The following is a 23,162-nucleotide window of genomic DNA, read 5'->3' on the forward strand; positions in this document are numbered from 1 at the left end:
GAGAAGCAATTTTAGATTACGGAGGGACGCCATTGTCGCCTATCGACAGCCGATTAAATTACATCGAGTATTGCTTGGAACGTGGCGTAGAGCGAGGGTGCGTCGTAGATCGCGTCGAGTTACCGCCTCATATAACAACGCCTCCGTACTTTTCGTGCGGATAATCGAATTACTCTTCAGCCAGTTTGCCCTGATATCAATCCCCCGTTCGCCGTTTCCTTTTTCGTTTTCTCGTTTCTACGAATCTATATACCGAGCCGGGCTTGGCTCTCTTACCATCTCGATGAAACACCTCGTTTTCGACAGGCTGACTCGCCTCTAAACGCATCAATAGAAACGAAGCCACGTCGATTTTACGCGCGTTCGCCTTCCAGGAGTGATATTAAATCGGGGAATATACATACATTTGGCGGAGCTTCTGTTTGGCTGAGTTTGCGCATGAATTCCCGATTGAATTCGAGAGGGTGGCAAACGGGTGGCAAAGGAAAATGATGCTTCCATACAGTCGGGGTAGTTTCTTTCAAAGTTCTACGATTTGAAACTTTTATTTCACCGGAATGTATTTTGCGGTTTGCATTGAATTTTTATCCAGGTTATATTTGGAATATTAATCCTCTATTGGTGAACTATACTTTAGGGTAAGTGAGGAATTGTGAGAAGTACGATAGGTAACTGATTCAATGTACTGAAGCAAAAATAAAAATTCGTACCTTGTTTTTGATACGACCTAGACATTGCTTAGATCAACGGTTTTTTAAAATCTCTTGTTTATTAAACGTCAGTTGGAAATGTTGAAACTCTTCGTCAACGCGACGATCAAAGTTGCAGGCGAATTCGTGTAAGTTGTTCGAACAAGTTCGACTGTCTACGCGATGCATTCACATGCTTCTATCAAAGCTGGACCTGGTCGAGCAATTTCTCGGAAGGCAGAGAAGCTACTATTGCAACACAAATGTTTATTTGAACTTTTCATCCTATTTTAATGTGCTGAATCAGCTCCCACCGTATTTCCAATATGTTGTCGACGTCCTGGATGGAATTTCCCCTTGAGTCTCTCGTGGAAAGAATTTCTACGTTTGTTGGAAATATTTCTTTCAAATAATTAACTTGATGATTATACGCTGCGATTATACCTCCTGAAAATCACGGTAGTTTTTTTAATAGTTCGATGTTTAATTAAAACTTCTAGTTAATAACGTATGACATTCGAATAATTCTGTGGACTCTATTGAAATTTCGCTGTTGAATTTCTTTGAAAGCAATTTCTATTTTTATCCAAAAACGTGTTGAACATTGCACTTTAATAGATGGTTGTACAATATAGCAGAGACATTGATAAACATTCCAGAATTTGTTGGATTTTTTGGAAGCCCGAAACAGTAAGGAAATTGCGCTTGGCCATAAACGACCCAGTTCGCCAACAGAGGGTTAATATTGGCATGTGTTTGTCAGAACGCAGGCAGAAATATTGTTACCCCTTTTATGACGTGTTATGTGTTTCGTATTAATACTTTGTTGTTTAATATTTCGCCATGCTTTTTACAGTCACGACTCCCTTTTACAATAGCTAAATAAAAAATGAAAAAATCGCAAATTCCAACGTACTGATATTCTACACAGAACATTGGAATAAGTAAATGCTGAAAACTAAACTACCAGCGAAACTGTTTATAAAAATAATTGCAAATAATTTCAAATAATTGTAAAAATATAAAAATAAAACAGTCCAGAGAATAAACATTCGAATATGCCAATCCACAGGCCTCGACGTATTATTTATCGGTAGATACGTTCTTCGGACGATCTTACCCTACGGAAAGACGCATGGTGAATGTATTAGAAACGCACGAACGCGTTCCGCGGCAGAGAAGAGCGGACCAGAAGAAAATTTCCCGTTCGCTGGTTACTTCGCTCGGTAATTATTGACAAGGGGCTGCAAAGTTAACGAGAAACGCGAGTAAGCCGGCGGAAACTCTTACCGGAGATTTACAAGGATGTTGATGCAACTCAGGAGGCAGGTATTTCGTTGATGTACCACCTTAAGTAATCATACTATAGAGGTCGATGTTGTTAACTAAAGCGTTGAATTCCGCGACGTACACATTGAATAATTCCAGTCGTACATTGTAAGTACATGCTCATCAAGAAACCATGGCTATTCACCGTCAGCACTCGAAGGTCAGTTGTTCTTCGAATTTCTTCCCACGTGATGATCAAAGTTTGAAGTTCGCTGTGGGTAATGTTTCGTTGTATTTTTTCGTTGCTTATTTTGAGTAGAATAATCGGGCGACTTTCAAACTTCTTCTTGAATAATGGTCACAGTATAAATGCTATGGTACTACTATCAAACAAGCTTCTTCTTCTTCCTCGTTAATATCAGAAAAGATAATAAACCACTAATTCTTTTTCTCGAAATTCATTGGACCGAGCATTACTAAACACAAATTACGTATAATATCGCCGCATTTTTTTATTCGGTACACTGTCACGGTAATAGAGTGGCTACCAAAAGATCTTTCGTCAGCAGGTTAACATTAGTTTATTATTTATTGAAATCAGCAATTGTCAAACAACAGAGATTTCGAATTCCGCCTTCTAAACAACAAAAGATCAAGATTTGATTGAAAATACCTGCCAGTTCGTTCATGGAAATATCCAAACACAGTTAGTTATCGAATACTTCGGTCCTTCCTCTCTTTAAAATAATTCTTCGTTAAAAATTGCACATGAAGAGGAATAGCTGGAGGCAGCGAACAGCGAAAGGGAGAAAGCAAACGGCTCGACTCGAGGTAATATCAAGGTAATATCAATTACGGGTAGAAAGCAGGAGCGATCGATCATCGACGATAATAAAGAGCTTCCGCCATGGTGGAACGCCGGCAGAAAAGCGAGCGCGTGTCCCATTTAACGAATATTCGTATCATAACGCGTCAACCAATACGCTTTAACGATTCTTCTCCGTTCAAACTATATCGAAGATACTTTGAGAATTCGAATTTCCCGCGTTTGTCTACCGCTTGATCGCGATACGGTTATCGTAAATTCGTATTAAGTATATCCACCAAGTCCAGCCGATGGAAACGTGGAATTTAGGTCAGATGGCATCCTCTAATAAGCCTGCAACGCTAATAGGCTTACTCGCTAGGTACAGCCACACCGTGATGCACGATAGGATGAGGTTCCGTATCTCTCGAACCAGATTAGTGGCCTATTCGAAAGCTTACACGTGAACCACGCGCATGGATCTTTCCGGATATGAAGCTGAGTCTCCAGCTTTTACGGGTTACCTGCTTCTCTTTAATCGAGTTTAAGTCACATCGCTGCCGTCTATCAAACTTGTGGCGCCATGGGGTTTAAGGATTCTCTTATTGATTCTCCTGTGCGTATACCGCTTTTCATACACTTAGATTGTGGTATACTTTTGCGTCTGGGTTTAATTCTTGCTTGGATATAAATGCGAGTTAGTTAGTTAGAAGTTCAATTTACGATATTGGTGAATTTTATTAGTGAATTAATGGATGATAAAAATGTCAAAGTGTAGAAATTATGAATTATGGATGTCTATCGTACAGTGTTGTAATTATCGAAGCGATCCGCTCTTCTTTCATAGAGTTTGTCACGCTGTCACGTGCTGGTGTTTGACGAAATATTTTTCTCTTATATATTTGAGACTGATTTTCGTTTGGATTAATGAAGAATAGAGTTGGTAGCGAAGGAGTATGATTTTACAAAATATCTTGGCAGTAATTAATACTCGATGGTAATTCAATCGAGCAGAAGGCAAAGATATTCATTTGTAGCTTGAAATCTTTAGAACATAATGATAAATTATTTAACTGACGATTTTAACGAATGTCCAACGTTTACGTTCGGAGTTTCGAATATTAGTGGATTGGAGAGCTTGTTTGAGATAAAATTAGTGAGGATTGTACGAGTACTTTAGCTACCTTCTTGGTAATGCTACCTATTCATAGAAACACGCGGTGCAAGTGTAATGTTACAGTAGTAGTTGTCTAGTTTCATGTAATTCTGCATTTAACATAGAACGCTTACCAGCAAGATTAAAGGACGCGGTAGTAAAACGTGTAGCAGATGTGCAACTAAGTGTGATGTTATACAAGTTTCGGAAACAATCGTACGAAACGTTTTGAAGTATTCAAACGTTAGAAAAAATTATTTAATTTTTTCAATGCCTATTAAAACAGCTAAATGGCGTTGAAAGATACTTTATGTTAACTTATTTTTCATAAGCATCACCCACGACTTTATCATCTAAATTACCAAATGCAAACTGGAACGAACTACTTCAAAACCAAATTTTATGAAATAAAATATTTTTCATTGAATTTAATTTATTCAAATAAACGGGAAAATCTCTTTAACGTGAAAAGGTATACAACAAACACATATAGACGTATCCAGTACTTTACGCGTTGAAGTTCTAAATCCTTGGATAGTAGAGAACCAAAAATCTACCTAATTGTAAATGCTATCGCTTAATCGCGTATTCTATTTATGGTATTGATGTGTTCAAATTTGGAAGTGAGAGTGTTCACACAAAGAAACTTTGATGATGTGATAAAACACGGTGGTGTATGGAAGTTGACGAACCTCACGAGCTCAATGCAGTTTACGTAATCGTTAAAAATTTTGTATAGAAAAATTGCACCTGCGACAGATCTTCTGATAACGAGTGGCTAAAAGTTAAATTCAATTATCATTGGTTTGTAGTCGTGGCCTTTTATTTATAACGGTTGACCAGTTTTGTAAGATAGATATCGTAGAAATTAATAGCGCATTCTTCCAAGTTTGCTGCAATGTTTGACTAAACAAGATTGCCAGATTAATGAGCCATATTTCATACGAAGAAGGAAGAGTGATTTATATCGTAGGATTACAGTTCATGAGTCTCTGTCAGTGCAGCTGCGTTTCAAGAATCCAAGAATTCTGGATGAAGTGGTTACAATATTTGTAATGTGAGCGTATTGTCAATAATAACTCCAAGATTCCTAATTTTAGTTACGACGTTGAAGTTAATATCAAATAATTTATAAGTGTATTTTTTATACCATGCGGAAATCTTAAAACACATTTAGTTAGGTCCAGTTCCATCAGATTATTACTACACTCCAGGATTCCAGTCTTAAGACGTCTGATTGGAGGTAAAATATTGTTTCATAGATGAAAAGAAAAATTCTGTATATTAAAAAAATCAATGTTTCATAAATGAACAAATTTTCATGGCAATATATTTCATATTATACGTTTAAAAAGCTATGGAAAGAGACTATTCGGTAGAACTTCAACGTAGGATTAATACTCGTATTTTTACATGATAGTAGTGGCCCCTGATAGAAGCGTGTATCGAACGACGTTGCATAGAAGGGCGTTCTATAATTTCTCGGGCAAGAAGTGCCTCAAGTATTTCAAATATTCGAAGTTCACGACGCCCTGAATGCTGGCCGCGAAGTGTACGCCGCATACTTTCCGCGGCGTTTCTCCTTTCAAGGGAAAACTTGTGCGGAAAGTTCGCGGGGCTGCGGGGCCGAGTGCCGTACCGCACAAAAGATTCGATTTGAATTTCATACCGGCGATTATGGATGTAGATTTCGCCGGTGGCGATTCGATTCCATTCTGGACCGCTCGGAAGTCCGGACGATTCTCGCGTTTCCGTCTAATGGCGCGGAACTCGGGACGCCAAAGACTCGTTTCTTTTTTATTTTGAAATTTTTAAGTAATCGGAGCGTATAAATTATTGCATTGCAACACGTAATTCTTGGCAAATATGATTTCTTCTTATTCTAAAAATTGAAAGTAATCCAAGTATTTGAATCAAGATTTCTTGCTTTTCTGCTATCAGATGTGTAGCGGCACACGAGTCAACGGAAGATTCGAATCGGGAGAGACTCATATTGTTGTGCCTTGTCAACCGCAGTTACATTTGAACTTTTTACAATACACCGGTCGATACAAACAGGCGAACGTGCTCCCTTCATGTGGTGCTAATCATTATAGCGAGTCATACAGTCGAATAGAGAGCGTAGAGTTGAACAGTAGCATTGAGCGAGCGACGATTACGACCTGCGTACACTATCTGTTTACTTGTATTTAAAGTGAGTTTAATATACATCAACTATTACACTTTTATCACTCGTCTATTTAATAAACCAACACGCATAATAAAATACACCTCAGATGTATAATAAAAATGGACAAAAATAGATATACTTCCTACTTTTTAAAGGAACATTAATAGTTGTATCACTTACGATGAAATTTAAGGTACGACATTTATAATACGTATTTGTATAGAACAACCTTATCCTGCTACATGTGACCAACAGATAAAATGGAGAGATAGTAGAACTAGCCTACAAGGATGAAAGGAAACAATCGTCGGCCGTTTGGCACTTATTCTATAACATTTATTACGTTGCTTCCTTGTTTCTTCTATTAAGTAAAGAACCAAGAATTGTATTGGTGTAAAGATCGGCCATCTACTATTTTCTTTAAAATAATATTCTCCGTTTATCGTTACACAAAATTAATTACAATTCTCAAAATATCTAAGTACGCTGCTATGATTTTTAATCCTCAGTATGCGACATCTTAACCAAGTGTCTCTCGAGCTAACTCACTACCGATGAGTTAACAAGAACCTTCGCATCTTAGACTCTCCTCACCTATTAACCGATGCTAATTCTCGCAACTATAGGGTGCAAGGGCACGATGCATTATGCGGGGTGGAATTAGCACGTCGTCGGGCGCGAGACTTCGTCCGATAAACCATTGACCATCGACCCTTTCGCCACAAAGTCACAGTCGAGTCGAGAGTGATCGATAAACCGGACCTCCGGCATTACGAGGCAAACAGCGCGATATTACGCCACCGGTCACGTACATCAAGACGAGTTTTGTCGGGCAAATTGCGAACGGAAATAGGCGTGCTGTGTTTCACCGTTAAGCTCGAAACAGCGTCGCACAAACACACAGAGAAAGAGAGAGAGAGAAGAGCTTTTCGTCCTCGACTCGTTCGTCGCGATTTAAAGTGTTTCGTGTCGCGAGACTGGGCACGGAAAATTTGTTACGTTCGTTCGTTTCATTTCATCGACGACCGACATTAATGTAAAAACGGTGTATCCTCGCTGGCTGAACGGCTGACCAGAGGCGAACAACATGTTTCTGCGATAATTCTGGCGTATGGGATGCTGTATCGTGGATAAGCAGAAACTTCCGGCGGAATTGAGTGCTTCGAATCGATGGAAGATTTGTAATTCGGATACAAAAGTTTATATATTTATGGGACATTGGAACAATGGTAGATAAAGAGTGCGTGTTACAGGTAAATATAAGTTATTTGAAACAAAATTGTTGTTGTAATATCGAGAAGTTGAGTCTATTTAGGTTCCGCTTCTTTAGTTGTGTTTCGTGAACATATGAATTTGCATTGATATCAGAAATTCATATTCTTAACTATATTTCTGTAGCACCTCGAGACTTGGGATTTATGCAGCCATATTTTAGAGTATTTTAAATTTTGTTTTATCTACTAGTCGCTGTTGAATTGTATTAGCGCACTGTTGATACCGAGTAACGTATCGAGGACAAGTACCTATTAATTTCTACATTTTCGATTAAAGTGGGAAGCTACAATCAACTATAATTTTGGTCTTCGTAATCAAATAAAATCCTGATCATAGTTAAGTAGAATTTAATCCATTTATCAACGTTAATCTCATTTGAGGATGATGATAGAATATCGGATAAAGGATTAAATCTCGTGGTACTGTTTGATCGATATATACGGTTATAGTGATGAACCTTTTAATACCAATCTTAATTACACGGAATTAAATGTGTTGCAATAAATTAATTGTCTATAAAATCCAATAGATATTTCGTTCCTCGATGATAAAAATCCTTTATAGTTTTAATTTCTTCGTCGCTGAATGAATCCAATTTTCTTTTACTATATGCCGTAAACTATTTTTCGATTCAATCTCGTCTTTTCTATTTTCCATTACGTTTTCAACGAATTTTCCAACTCGACGGAAGTTTAATCCCTCAAAGAGATCCAAACATTATGAACTGATTTACATACTAAAATTTAAAAAGATCCCGATGATCTTTTAAAGCATATCAGAAACGGATGGTTCCATCTATGCGATTGATGAAATCTGGATTAAGGGTGAAAAGGAGTACTTTGAAGACGAAAGGCTGAAAAGGGCGCATTTCTCAAAAGCTTCCAGTTACTCAGGCTTCGGTAACGATCGATCCCGATGAAGGAATTCTTTCATCGTTCTCCACGAAACGAATCTTCTCTGTCGGCCTCTTTGAGACACAGACGGATTATCGGTAATCGTAAAAATGCCGCGCGATTCATGCCAAGTGGAGCAATCCGGCCGCTTTTGTGCGACACAACTAACACGACGACATTATCTCGTCCACTGGTCTTCTTTATCCTCGTTACGCGAAGAAAAAATGGCTCGTTCCTCGAGCGGAACGCTCGATAACGAGGCGTTCGTGCTAAATATAGTGGAATTTTGAAAAAAGAAGACAACTGGGCTCCATTGTTGAGATAAATTTATAAGAAACACGTATTATATTATATTTTAGTGTACTCTTTATTTTATAAATTTATATATTATTGTAATGTTATCAAGGATTTCGTCGAACTTGCGAGCTGATTGTAGAATTTAAAAACAGTGAAAAAGATTCCTATAAACATACATTCCATCTGTCACATATTGAAAATGTTGAAATACTAAGGTTCGGACCTGAGTCTTCTCAACAAATTCGGGAAACATCAGATTTGCCTCGAAATGCAAGGTGGTCACTCTGAACATCTTCCGCAAAATCAAAACAGAAAATTCGTTAGATCTCGTAAACGAAGACAGATGGAGCATATGTTTCTACAAACTTTTTCATTGTTTTTTGATGATTGATTAACCCCTGTTACACCCTGTATGTTGATGGTCCAGATATTGCAGGCAAACTAAGTTATTAACCCCCTATATTAATTTTTAACAACGAGTAAGTTAATATCCATTATTCTGAACATGTCTAGCCACGGAAGATCTCACACTGATCAACTGTAACTGAAAATTTTCTATCTTGTTTCAGTCTGATTCGTCGAGATACTAGACCAGAGCCGGCAATCAGGTGTTCGACGTTGAGAGGCGCAACGAGATTGCCCTCGGCGCCGGATCATCGTAGCGAGGCTCGTTTGAGGACGGATCCAAAAGTTTTGGTCTTCGTAGAAACGCTATATTCCATGCTAGGCAAGAACATAGCTGAACTACTCGTCTCCAATCGAATCAAGTGAGTACGACGAATCTTTCGTCTCAAACATCTGAAAATCTGGTAGATTGAAGATCACAGCGGCGTACGTAAAGATATTGAGAGTTTAAATTCACTCGGCTAGTTCGACTTTCAACAATTTCGAAATTGATCGAGTTCTAACTATAGTCTCTGTCATGGTACAAGATATAATTGATTCTTTGTGATAATAAATGTAGAAGAATGTCTATTTTATAAAAGCTAGCTATAGATTGATTTACACCGCTATGATTCTTAGCCATTTGAAACGTATTTCAGTTTTGCATGCAATCGGAGCTTCTATAACATCGATACTTTTTGATTAACAAGAAAATATCAGGGAAACAAGGGGAATATGGAGTAACTCCATTGAGACCGAACGATATTTTCCGATAGACAGTTTCCCTAGTTGTCGTGGTCGAAGTTTTTACTAGCAAAATTCATTGATATGCCGAGTGAGATACGCTTGTTTTCCATCCGAGTAAAGGATCGCAGACGCTTCGTCGCGGTTGGGAAAACTTTATCTCGTTAGCGTTTCGCACGAGAAACGAGGGAATTTTTCCCCCATGTTTCAGTAGAAAGGATATTGTTCGTATCCTAATAGACTTCGTTATCTGTCTGATGGTGATCTCCATTATTTTCTTTTTCCTTTTTCTTTTTTTTTCGTTTTTTACCTTTCCTTTCTCTGTGATAATTAAAGACACTCGCGCACGTATTTATCGTTCGCGAGTACATTATGTGACTATTATGGAGGATTGCGAGCTTGCGACAAACAGGGTACAGTTTGTATCAAGAGAATGAGAAAAGTAGGGAATTTTACTGTTAACGAGCCTGGTTAAACTCGTTCTAGTTAATCGAGACAAAATGGCACGCTAAGTAGCCGCGTGCTTAAAGATCCTTGATCTTAACTCGATTTAATTCGCGTTTAAGATGTTCTGCAGCCTGTTCGCGTGTTGTCTTGCCATTATTTAAACTCCTTCGTACTAGCGGCAACTTTAAACGACAGCAAGGTTGTACTTTAATTTTTATATTTATTTATCTGGTCATTTTGAGAATTAGTTGTGGATGTAATTACGTGGAGCAATAATACGTTATATGAAAGCACGTTATTACTACGCATTATACGATAGCTGACGCGATCAATTTCATCACAAGCTATAAAATTGAATTTATTTTTAGAATAAAATTGAAACGAGAAATCGGTACATATATATATATACTGATACTATATAGGTAGTTATCATACTAACAAGAACTAAATTATTTCCTCCGGTAAGAAATTTTTTAAGAAGAAAAACGAGTTTTCATCGGAAATAACCTAATGGGCGTAGCAGAATTTATTATTGATAGAATCGTCTCTTTTACAATACAAACAAAGCTTCCGAATCCAAAAAATCTGGATAATTTCTATTGGAAGAAACTAAAAATAAAAGAAACTACCCCCTAAAAGTCGACCTCTATCAACCATTCGCGGTGGTTCGGAAAAAAATTACAGAGAAGGTGCAGCAAGGGGTGAATTTAACGCCATGAAAGCCCTTAATACGAACCGAGTTAACAGAGGCCTTGAGCCAGAACCAGTTCACCAGATTCTTGGATAATCGTGCAATAACGGCCGGCTAATGCAACATGATGGCAAGCCAAGCCTCGATGACATCGAGAAATTACCATGAACACGACCAGTTCGCTACACGAATACCGTAGATGGATTATTTAGCAATTTTTTTATTAGGAAACGTATTAAAACGAAATACGTATCTAATGTATATTTATTAAAATAAATATACCTGATAATATTTCCAGAAGATATTCGATCGTCCTTATTAGAAGTCTCAGACTACTATGAACACCCTAATCTCAACCTATGTAAATATTCCATTATACTTCACTATGTATTATAAGTACGCGATTTCCTAAGTTATGCTCATCCAATTGAATTACCCTAAAACATTAGCTGGTCATACGCTTTTCTCAAGCACTCTATCCTTCTATGCATCATTAACGGTTACGACTCGATGATTCTACCAAGTAATAAAGAACGTAATTCTCTAAATTCAATCCAAAAGACGCGAAAGAATACTAAAATATAACGAAACCACTCGCAAGATCTCCGTTTTTAATATTCTCGTGGCCCCTAAAGTACAGAAAATTATATAATATTAAAAGAACGCCGAAACTCTGTCAAAATAACAAATAGAGACAGATAGGGCTAACGATACAGAGCCACCCCTGCGTAGAGCTGGATGAAGCGTCATAGGTGGATAAAGTGACGGGGGCAGAGAGTATGACAGGGAGCATGGGAAGTTGCGTGGTCTCTGTGTATGTATGCACATGTAGAATAGTGTGTTCGAGCGGGACGGATCGGTGGTGTAACGCGAACGGATGGTGTGACAAAGGGATGTGTAAGTCGGATGGCACGAGAGAGACACGTTCACTTCGTGTGTGTTTCGTGTGTGCGTTGCACACTGTCGTCTGCCTGTCATCCGATAATCGGAAAGCCAACCGGCGCACCTGTACACGTCCGACTAACACGCGCGCGAGAACCACCCCTCGCGCGGAGGTAGAGGGAGAGAAAGAGCCGGGGCCAGCCTCTCGTTTGCTTTATCCGGTGCAATTTCATAATCGATAATCGAGGCCGACGCGAGCAACCGTGCCGGCCAAGCGCTATCCACTCGCCGGACAACATTCAGCCGCGTTATAGACTAGCTAGGGAAATTTTGTTTTCGGAGATTGCCGATTGGACAGGGCACGCCTGTGTTTGACCAAGCAATTCGACCTCTCTCATCGAAGACCCACTACGCACATAACCACCGAAAGGTCGTGTTTGCTGATATTGCGGTTGGAAAGGTTTTTGCTCGAGGGAGCATTCGCTTTTCTCGCCTTAATATTTTTTCGGATTTTTATTGAGATCGTGTGTTTCTCGGGAGCGTATGTTTAAAAGCGTTGAACATAGACATAAAGATGCCAAGTAGAATGGATCTATGGTCAGGCAAGTTTATGTTCCGTGTAATGGCGAAACATGATGCATAATTTGTATATTGAAATTTTGATGAAACGGTACATAAGATAACAGTAGAAACATTATAATTATTTTACATGTTAACATTTTTATCTTTTTTCTGGATTCTTATATATTCAAATATTCATTATCCAAGAGAACGTAAATTATTTACAGAAACTTGACTTGAATGATGTGTTACCCGAAGAGCTCTTTCATTCATCCGTAATGTTTAATCACCAAATCAATAATTTTGGTGTAAAATGTAATTTTGTATCTACTTGCAGGAATATTTAACGAGCTTAATTTACTCGTTCACAATAAATAATGCGGCTAAATTGCAAACATGAATAGAAACTCTATCTACGCTACACATTGTACAACAAGATAATTTGATCGTATACACATGTCACGTACATAATTTATATCGGTGAATGTTGTATTCGAATGAAAGGAAGATACATTAAATACCCTTATGAGAGAGCAAATAATGTGTCATACCTTGCTACGATATTTCATTCGTGCTAATGCCAATCTTAAATTCTGATATAATATTCTATAGTAGATCTTTTTAGACTGATTGTAGCATTTACATTTAATATTTAACTATCGAATACTTGCAAATGTGAAATTACATTTTACTTTAAAAGATATTAATTTTTCACTGTTACAATATTTTTTGATCACCTCGATGATCAAATTTTTCAAAATTATAGTCTTTTATTTCATTGACACCATATACATGAGAACAGTAATATTTATATCGTCAATAAAAAAATTGTCTTTCCCATAAACTAGTCACTGGTTACGTACACAACTCGATTTACAACTCTTCGCGATCGTAAAAGCGAGGCAAATAAGCAAAGAGTATCATGGCCCGCGCGTCGCGCAGAGCTCGAGTAGAATGATTCCGATCGTAGCCAGACAACTCTATCCATCACGCGCGACGTTCGCCCAGCGCTGCCACGTACAACAATTCATCCATTACACCGATTACCCGTACCATTCCATAAACATTGGTTTCATCAAACGTAGTTATTAATCATTTTATCAGGGCAGATCCCAAGGATGTGTCAGTAGTATCATATGCAATAAAGAAAAAGAAATTCAATCCGTGTGACACGGACTACCTCGAGACCATCCTTCTCGTGCATAAACCATTCGATAAAACACGTGGAACAGGACGTAAGACAAAAACTGGCGGGGGATTTATCATTTATGCATTCCTCTTGTTTAAACAGCCGCGTATCCTCCAATATATCAAACGCGTCATAGACAGTGGTGCACGCACTATTTCATCGATATGCTCGAAGCTATCCTGTTTCTTATCCGAAAACAATGTATCAGGTGATATCGATCGAGTCCATCCCTTCGTGCATCTCCACTGTAGTTCAACCCCCTCTATCTCCCCTCCTGTCGTTTCGTCGTTATTTTTTAGCATCCCTCTCCCTGTACTAATGCAGTCTGCGCCGCGACACTCGTTACCCGTGACATCGACACGAGAGCGGACACAGGGTAAACGTTCCACGGCCCGTCGCCAGGGGGTGAAAACGCTGATCGACCATCTCTTTCGTACATTTTCCCCTTCCCTTTTTTTTTTTACCGTACGCACGCCGGCGCTTCATCCCTCGTCTCACGACAACGCTTCAATTTTTGTTCTTCGTGCTGTCCTTGATATACACCCTATGCGCCCCGAAGCTCGTTGAAAAACAAAAATGAACAGTGGCGTTTGTGAGTCGAGGTGCAAAGTGAGAATGAAATGCAATGTCCAGGATCGATTGCAGGATCGTTTGTTTCGAATGTTGTGAAATCGTGTTCGTTAATAAACTGCGCACTTTTGCACATTTATAGGGAATTTGAAAGTGCAGAATTACACAAAATGCAGGTAATAGGAAAAAGTGTATAAAATATTCAAAGTATAGCGCCTTCTACGATGCTTGTTAGACAGACGAATTTTCTACCAAGATTTTACTTTTTTAATTGCATTCGTGATGAATGTACGTCATTATCATATAGTACTGATATTTTAATTGATTTAGTTGATTTTATCAAGAAAATATTTCTTAAATATTAAATACATGTAGCATTTTTTCCGAATCGTGACGGTCACAATTGAAATTTATATAAATGCAAACTAGTAAAGGGATTAATTTTCAATCTCCCTAATCTCTAGTTTCTCTAATCTCTAAATGCTATTATCTATTAAATAATAATAATAATAACAGTAGTAAAGAAAGTAAACCTAACCCTAATGATGTTTTTTGAAAACATCAACACACCCCTTAAAACATAGACGGTTTTATCAATTATCCGAAACACGTGACCGCAATTTTTACGTAATTTGGACAATAAATTTAGATTTTGTTTCACTCGAATCAGATCAAAAGACATTAATGATAGTGGTAATAGTCGTGTCAAGTTAGTGCACACACGGCACAGAACGTAACATCATAAATATACTACGTTTCGTAGTGCTCGTCGTGACGCTTGTTCCTGCATCCCGAGACATGACGTACGAGCGACAGCGGCTGGACTTCGCGGATTTCCGTTCGAAATAAATATGTATCTGCCGGCTTGGTTTCCGACGTGGCTGCTCTTCCAGGCCTATGAAAATATGCATGCATTTTTGAATCTTTTTTTTTCTCTTTTTGGTTTTTCCGGCTCGTGTGATCACGACCACCGTGTACAGGGAAATTATAAATTGCAGTAGGCGTGGAAATATTACGTGATTTTTCTCTTTTTATTTGTCAAGGATTGGATTCTTGCCAAGTTGTGAAGGAATATTATTCGAGTAAATTTTTTCAAATAATATCTAACGAGTACAATTAAGAAAATGATAAAATTTTTATCGAAGGTGAGGTTAATACAAAGTAGGCAAAATTTGATGAACGACATTGCAGATTAAATTATAAATTATTTTTTACATTACATTATTTTACTTTATTCGTGTAGACTTTCTCGAATTATGTTTACGAATAGAGAACAGGATTAAGAAATTGGATGAAAATTAAATTAGTTTTGTTATGATCCTGAACCGAACAAGCATCCATCACGAAGGATAATCCCATTTCCCAAATTCGCTAGAAAATAACAGGGCGAAATCTCTTCGTGGATCGACCAGGATCATAAACGAAGATTGCACGAAGTATGGTTGAAAAAAAAAGAAGAGCGCTGTAGTGTAAATAAAATATCGAAATATCCATCAAACGTATTTGATACACTATCCTAGCGTATATATATTTTCTTTTGTTTTCTCTCTTTTTTTTTTTTTTTTTACACAATCCCCTTCTAGCTCCATCAAGCAAAACGAATCGAGCGTTCGATTTTAAGGACCGCGCTCGATTAAATCAGAAACCAGAAACAGATCCACCGACGGGTTAATCAGGGATCGAAACAAATTACGGGCGAAACGTCGAGCAGATCAAGGGCGGCCCTTGCCAATTAGAGGCCGTATTTTAAACTAATTCCGAGGCCAACGGGCTGGTTAAATGCCCTCCGTGGTTTTCACCTAATTATCCCGAACGAGCCGAGCAATCAGCTCGAACCGTTGAAAAAGTCTCGCTCGCACTACCCTCTGGTTATCCGCGTTTTCCCTTCGTCCTTTTCACCTGGTTGTCCCGTTAATTCAAAAGCTAGCACCGGAAAACTATCTGTTCTCGATGAAATCGAAAATAGTTACATTATCGGTTAATAGCATCAGAGTTGTATTGCGTATAACGAGTCACACGAATATTCGTAGCCTCGCGATCATTAAATCCAGATGATTGATATTCTTTAATAGTATACACTCTGTGGTTTATCAATAGCAATATACAGCGGTATATAATTAATATTTCGATTAACATATCATTTATCGAGAAATAGCAGATCGTTACAATATTTAGAAGGAATTTAAACAAATCGTCGAATACAATAATAGAATCAATAATTATGAAAGTACGAATGTTTCTGTGATTCTCCGTGTATTATGTATATGAAATATGTATATTATTGATAAAATGATGATATTTGCTCTGATATAACACGATTTCTTGTAACACTTCGTAACATTTCGCGTTATAAGACGGTTATCCGTGGAAACAGTACAAGAAGATTCATTAGTTCTTGGCGGATGGAGGTGGAAATTGATCGAATCCACTCAACGAGGCTGAGGACCGTAATAATTATCGCCATGCTCAATTACGCCCGATGCCGCGCCATTCGTTCGTGAAATCCTTCTTCGTTCGCTCGTCCTGGCAATCAACCTCGACTTCCTATTCTCCAGTCTTCCGGAGAACGTCGTCTCCTTGTATCACCTAATATCGTTTGCTTCTCGAAGCGCTGATGCGATTAGTATCCGGTAGCAAGCAGCAGAATGGCTGGAAGGAACGCCTGTCTCGATTCAACATTAGCGAACAGCATGGCCAAGTTTGTAGAACTTTTAACGTTTGACGGTTTAAGTGCACTCTTGGAGATATTTCAAAATATTTCCGTAGAAACGATGAAAACGTAAAGTGGCAGTAGATACATAGATGAGTTTGATTACTTAAATATACAGGAAACTTAAATAAAACATTATCGCTCGGTATATAATTACAATTCTCAACAGAAATTTCGATTCTCTTGTGAAAATTTAATCGTATTTCTGATTTCCATTAATTACAGAAATATATCGCTAGTCTATATGAATAGTTATCGTATAAATATATAAATAGTTTGTCGTTAATGTATCTTTAAAATTAAACCGCTCTGCAAATTAGAAACTATAAAATATCCAGCAAATCCACGAGCTTGAGCCACTGGAATTAACTAGCCGCGTCGTTAGTTATCTTTGTACGATTCAGACACAAAGATTCAGTAAAATCCTCAATTGTTTCGAGATATCGTCTTCATCATGGAATATACGTCACACGGTTTTCTCCCTTTGTAGAGCGTTCTTCGCGGAACGTCTTGGCACGACTTGTCCTCGACTGAATTTCGCGACGGAAGGGTGCCTGAACTGTCTCACGAAGCAAGACAGCTTAATTGTCTGGGCGTCTCGCGAAATTTACTCGCGGTTACGCGCACCCTGTCTCGTTGACGATCCCCAGAAAGGAAATCGCGTAATTAATACACCTCCAAAACGTCACGAATCCAACTTGCAGTTACATTACGCGCGTAGAACCGGCAGGCGTTCTCTAGGAATGCGGAAGGCAGATAATTCCGAAATCGTCTCTACTCCTATCGTGCGTTGGTACTCTTCGAAGAACGCTAATGCCAACCTTCGTTTACAAAGAATAAATTCTATAGTCCGATGGAATGATCTTCATTTACTTGGTCGATTAAATTCTATTAGATTCTTGGTTCTATTAAAAGTAGGATAGAATAATTCTGTTAAATTTAAGATGGAAATTTTTCATTTCACGGAAGATGTCTTTCTCGAGGAAATGAAAGTATGAAAGTTTGCAGATGAACGGAGTATAATATCGGAAAATGTTCTAAATACTCGATAATTGTAGGAATTTATAGTTCGGTCAAATTGTGTTCAGATAATAGCCGCCTGTTACGTCGGCCAACTCTCTGCCTAGACCGAGCCACACGTCGCGGGCAGGATGGCAACCAGATATCTTCACATCCTTACCGCGTACCCTCAATAGTCTCAAGTACCCTCCACAAATCCCAGGTATTTTCTATTTAAGTCCCTTTAGACCGACCAAATATTCTTTCACCGAACAGTTTATTGTCTACTACGGAAAGATACGGGAAAGTTGGTTTCTCTCACATTCAGTATCTTCCGTTAGCGACTTTCTCTCGAGGGCGGCTAAGACCCTTCCTAGTCCACCAGCCGTCTATTATCCAATCAGAAACAATGTCTATTGCCCTCACTTTCCTAGCCAAAATTGTCATCAACAAATCCGATGGTTCCGTGCGCGAGACACACCCATCCTTAGCTTTCCTCCGCCACAGCATCGTCACCGAATGGCACTGATTTTCCATCTTTCGAACGGTCAACACCTTTGATCGGGTTTCCACCTTTAGATCATTCACCTACTTAACTTATACATATGCATCACTTTGTAACTATATTCGTTACAAAGTTGTTGGAATAAACTGTAACTTATAATTTGTTATATCAGTGTCATATTCAATTTAACTACCTCTGTTATTCTAACCGAAATAGGGGATCGATCATTTCGCGGCGTCGATTGTCTAATCGTAACGGGAATTTACGACTCCCGTTGACGTGCTTCTTCGCGATCGCGTCTCTCCGCGAGTGAACGAAACACCGTCTTTTCTTCCTGTGTATCATAATTAATATTTCACGCGTATACGTAACTACCTGCTTCGGAACACTCACTTCAACTTCAACTGAAAGCTGCTTAAATTCATGTTAAGGTTATTTGATGTATGTGGAATCAAAGAAACGCGTGGGTAAATTGTAAGGTATTGTAAGTATATATATATTGTGAATATTAAAGTACAAAGTGTGGAATACAATGTAAGCTGGTCCAGATCCGCACGCTAGCAATGTTAAAAGAAACTAAAAGAAACACCGAAGCCAACGTCGCACGTGTACCGCTTATGGTCTCTCATCGACGCATTCTTTTGTCTATGTGCTATCAATGGCCTCAGCGCTTGAGAAAACCGAAGACCGGATGTAGAGTTTTCTTAGAAGTGGCGATCACTTCAACAATTCAAATAATTCAATTTGTCCGAACGATGCTTCGGAATAGGCCTTAAGATAAAACTTGGATGAAGATGTTTTCAAGTTGGATGTTGAAATAGAGGTACAGTAACGTACAAACGAAATAGATTTACAGAAATTTTTCAGATTCGTATTTCTCGTTGACGTCGACGCGAAGATGAGATAGTTGCATACTCTTTAGAATGCTGTATTTCAAGGTATACGTGAGTCACGAGGAAAACAAGCTCCTAATCTAGCGACCAAGACAACCAACAATCAACGAGAAAAGCGGAATTTCATCGGGTGCCTTGCGCTTCGCGTTGTCCTTTGTTCCGCGATACCGTCAGCTATTCGAGCCTCCATAGCACCGGCATTTTACGAGCGAAAAATCCTTTAAAATGATCTACCCGCCGGTGGAACAATTATTTTCGAGCACATCGCTGGCTCTTCTCTTCGAAATTCCGTTCTACTTCTTCCTCTATTATTACCCTCAACATCTGCATCTTCGTTTCTTATTCGTTTCCCGTGATTTACGAAACAAATTGTTCCAACCGTATATTTCGTAATTTTTGTTCTCTTTTAACAAGAATCTGCTAACACTTGGCCTCTTTAAAATTTATTACGCCATTGCAAAGAGTAGTCATTCCACGTTTTCTAATTTTATTTCTTTAAATTAAAGGGTTCCCTTTTTTGTAATAATGTATTTTATTATATTTAAGGTTATTTTATTTATTGTTGAATGCATTTTTAGTTTTGTAACGATTGTCGAGTGGTTTACAAGTGGAAAGAGAGTTTACAAGTCGAAGAGTCTCGTAAAGACTGTAAAAAGTACTTTATGAAATTTTTAAGTTTCATGGCAGTTGATGAATGACCCGGTAGCACGAAAGCTTTGTACTGTAAATTGTTACGGCGTATCCCGTACGGCATCGAGTTCTCGGATAGCCGCTTGATATTTATCGAAACTATCTTTTAATACCAATTTGAAGGTAATTCTGGTGCTTGCGATCTCCGCTGTAATTTCTTTGTCAGAATATTCTTCAAACTTTTCTCTCGGAATCCTTCGATTTCTTATAATGTTGCAAGAAACGGCCAATGAATAAAAAGGATGCACTCGAACAACAGAGTAAAAGTCCAACGAGTCTGAGAACTACGATTGCAAGCTTTTTATTGTCGTTAAATAGTTAAAATTCATCGCATAGAGACTAAATAAAAAACCATAATACACAATAACGAAAAGAATAAAGTTTAAAAAGGAAGAGATACGAAAAATCAGGAAAAATTTGACAAAGCAAAATTTCAACATTTTGAATTGAATATAACGTCTGACCTATACTACTCCTATCCACGTACAAATAACACCAGAGTACTTGTAAACCTGTTAAACCTTCGAATCCTCAATTTCTCTACTCGCAATTCTCACGCTATCTAATCCACGGAAACTGCTCTTGCTCCCTTAAATCGAAGTACGAAGAGAAGAAGACTTTTCGAAGTTACAATCTCGTTCGATCGATAAATTCCGTGTTCGTACACAGGAATGAAAGTACGAGGGCAGAATGTGGGTCTTGGCTTGTTCCCCGAAGACAGCGGTAGGTTGCACGAAGAAATTGCTGGGACGGTTCAAAGAAGCAACGAGATTAGAAACTGTTATCCGCTTCCTCGTCGTATAATCTGCACCGCGGGCGTTCGCGGACCACCGAGTCGTCGTCGTCCTCGTGTAACCACTTGCAGAGACTCTCTTCATCTGCTGCAGGCGGAAGACGTTCCCTTTTCCCTTCAGTATCTAACGTTGATCGACCTCAAAGTCCATTTGCAGCGAAGAGGAATCGAGTAGAGAACTCGCGAGAATCGAAAGGCAAGCATGTAAAGGGGATCAAGGCGATGGGAGAAGCACGAGAAATTCATAAAGCCCGTCCTTAAGCCTCCATGGACCTGGAATATCAGTCAGTCAGTGACCTTTTCCACGAAACGATCCGCCGTGGCCTCAAGAGGATTCCAGTTCGAATTCGTTTGGCGGCTGACGATGCCGTGGCCTCTGGTTCAAAGCTCTCCGCAAATGTTATCCTCTCTTTCCCTCTGGCCAGCTGATAGTATTCCGTCCCTCTGCTGCTTTACTACTACCATTATCGTTCTGTTATCACTGGGTTTTTATGCAGTTATCGGAAATTGGAAAGAGAAGAAAAATGCACATTGCAAAGATTACGGAACGGAATATCTCAATACAAAATAGTTAGTTACAAATGCAAAGGATCTGGATTGAATCGAGTCGCGGGTATTGCGACGAACAACTTCCTAAACAGTTTTCTAAAGTGGATGGAAAGATATATTTTTAGCCTGAAAATTTGATATACACAGAATTAGAAACATAGGATTAATTAACGTAGTAAATTTGTTAATGAATGCCCTTGTAACAAATGGTGAAAATGTGACGAGTAGTCGGACTCTCTGGTAACATTCGACAGACAAAACGACCTTCTATCCCTTTAAGGTTCTATCTTTTTAATCCATTAAAATGGAATAGGATTAACTGTAATGTTTCTTCAATCTTTCAGAAAATTGTAATAATTGGAAAATAGTGTATTATACATACGGGGTGTCGCACTAACTCTTTCCATCTCAAATATCTTATCGTCTAAAAGGATAAGTGAAAATTGGATTGCTTGGAAAAAAAATTACATGGTCGTAAGAAAAATAACTTTGTGACAAGAATACTCAGGAGTTGGGGATCATTCTAAAAGCTGAATCGTTTTCTTACATTTCATGTAACAAACTTCGCTATATCCTAGAAAGGACATATAATTTAATATCCAACATTGCCCCAGAAACAACGGCTCCGTCACAAGCTGGGATCAAGAAAATAATCCTCGGCTCTAGCACCGAGCAGTTCAGCGTAAAAATTCACTACCCTAAATTCCTCCCTCCAGCCCCCTTTCCACCCACTTCTCTTTTAAATTTATTTCTAGGGTCAGCCTTAAGCTTCATTCGCAAGGTCGATTGGCGTCGTTAAGACACCCCTATTCCTCCAATGTCAAATATTTACGATCAAAGTTGAAATTCCGACCAATTACCATCTACAATTTTTTATCGTTCGTTTATGAAACTTCGTACGTACACTCGCATTCAAAATCTCTAGAACATCTCTTGACTTCGTTCGTTTAATCTCCAGCAATTTTCGCGTGAATTTCAAACCAACGCTCCAGTGGTTCTCCAATTTTGTTTTGAGTTTCTAAATTTTACGATTTTCCTATTAATAATGTTCCAATTATTCGTGTGAGAGTAATCTCACTTTCTGTAGACAGTTTCGCGTAACTGGAACGTCGCTTGTCGAATAAACCATCTGACAGATTCCTGTGAACCAGTGGAAGGGCAAGTTCCGTTGGCTTTTATCTAAATTTTTCCAGCAGCCATTCTTCTTCAAACTGGAGAGAAGCTTGGTTTGCAGCATTGCGAAACGTCCTGCAGAGACGCGTGCCAAGAAACGAACGAGCGGTCATTATTTCCACGAGGTGGAAAGGTTTACGACTGTCCATCAAGATCTCGAATAGCCCCGGACCGAAGTTTCCGTGGAAAGGCAAGTTTCGCGGGAATACGTAATTTCGCCCCGTGAAACGTCGAGTCGTAAGCGCCCCAAACATACTACCGTCGCTGCGTTTCCTCTTTTTCTCCTCCTCTTTCTTCGTCTTCTTCGTCTTCCTTCTCCTTGAAGAGAACTCGTTTCTTGGCTGTTAGCAGCTTTCTTTGTTCCTTCAGCTTCGCGCTGATGGCTTGGCTGTGGAAAGGTGATTGAAAAAGTGTTCTGAGAATTGTATAGACCTCATTGGCTTGAATTTAAGATCGATGGATTTATGTAATTGGCAGACTACGAATATTTACACAAATTCTAATTTCTATGGATCTGAAAAGCTGAAATTTGTTGTAGATGCTAAATATTCCAAAGAATATTTAAATCCTTGAAATTTCCCATATTTTTTTTTCTTTTTATTTTGTTTTTTACAATTTGTCCCGAAGGACATTTTGTAAAGTGTTATATCTTATTGGTGAGAAAAAAAAATAAAATAAAAATAAATATAGCATGTGGGTGGCTACCCCCAGCGGGGTGCCAGCTTCGTTTTTTCTAAGTTATATCTTTTATGATAATTTCCCATATGTGCATAGAATCCGTACTCTCGTAATTACCCCGCATTTGATAACGTTACAAGTTTAATCGAA

The 23,162-nt window shown here is 38.6% G+C and overlaps 2 protein-coding genes across 5 annotated transcripts in view; both read left to right on the plus strand.

Annotated features, from left to right (window-relative positions):
• LOC132909357 (bifunctional heparan sulfate N-deacetylase/N-sulfotransferase) overlaps positions 1 to 23,162 on the plus strand; it is a 258,711-nt gene that overhangs the window by 192,756 nt on the left and 42,793 nt on the right. For all 4 annotated transcript variants that reach the window (XM_060964145.1, XM_060964146.1, XM_060964147.1 and 1 more), the window contains one exon: positions 9,124 to 9,321. In XM_060964145.1, coding sequence (XP_060820128.1) covers positions 9,124 to 9,321 — 198 coding nt within the window. The remainder of the gene's footprint in view (positions 1 to 9,123; positions 9,322 to 23,162) is intronic.
• Positions 1 to 23,162, plus strand: part of LOC132909360 (endoribonuclease CG2145-like) — a 290,224-nt gene that overhangs the window by 95,703 nt on the left and 171,359 nt on the right. The window lies entirely within an intron of this gene.

Source organism: Bombus pascuorum, chromosome 7 (genome assembly GCF_905332965.1).
Source record: "Bombus pascuorum chromosome 7, iyBomPasc1.1, whole genome shotgun sequence".
Lineage (NCBI taxonomy): Eukaryota > Metazoa > Arthropoda > Insecta > Hymenoptera > Apidae > Bombus > Bombus pascuorum.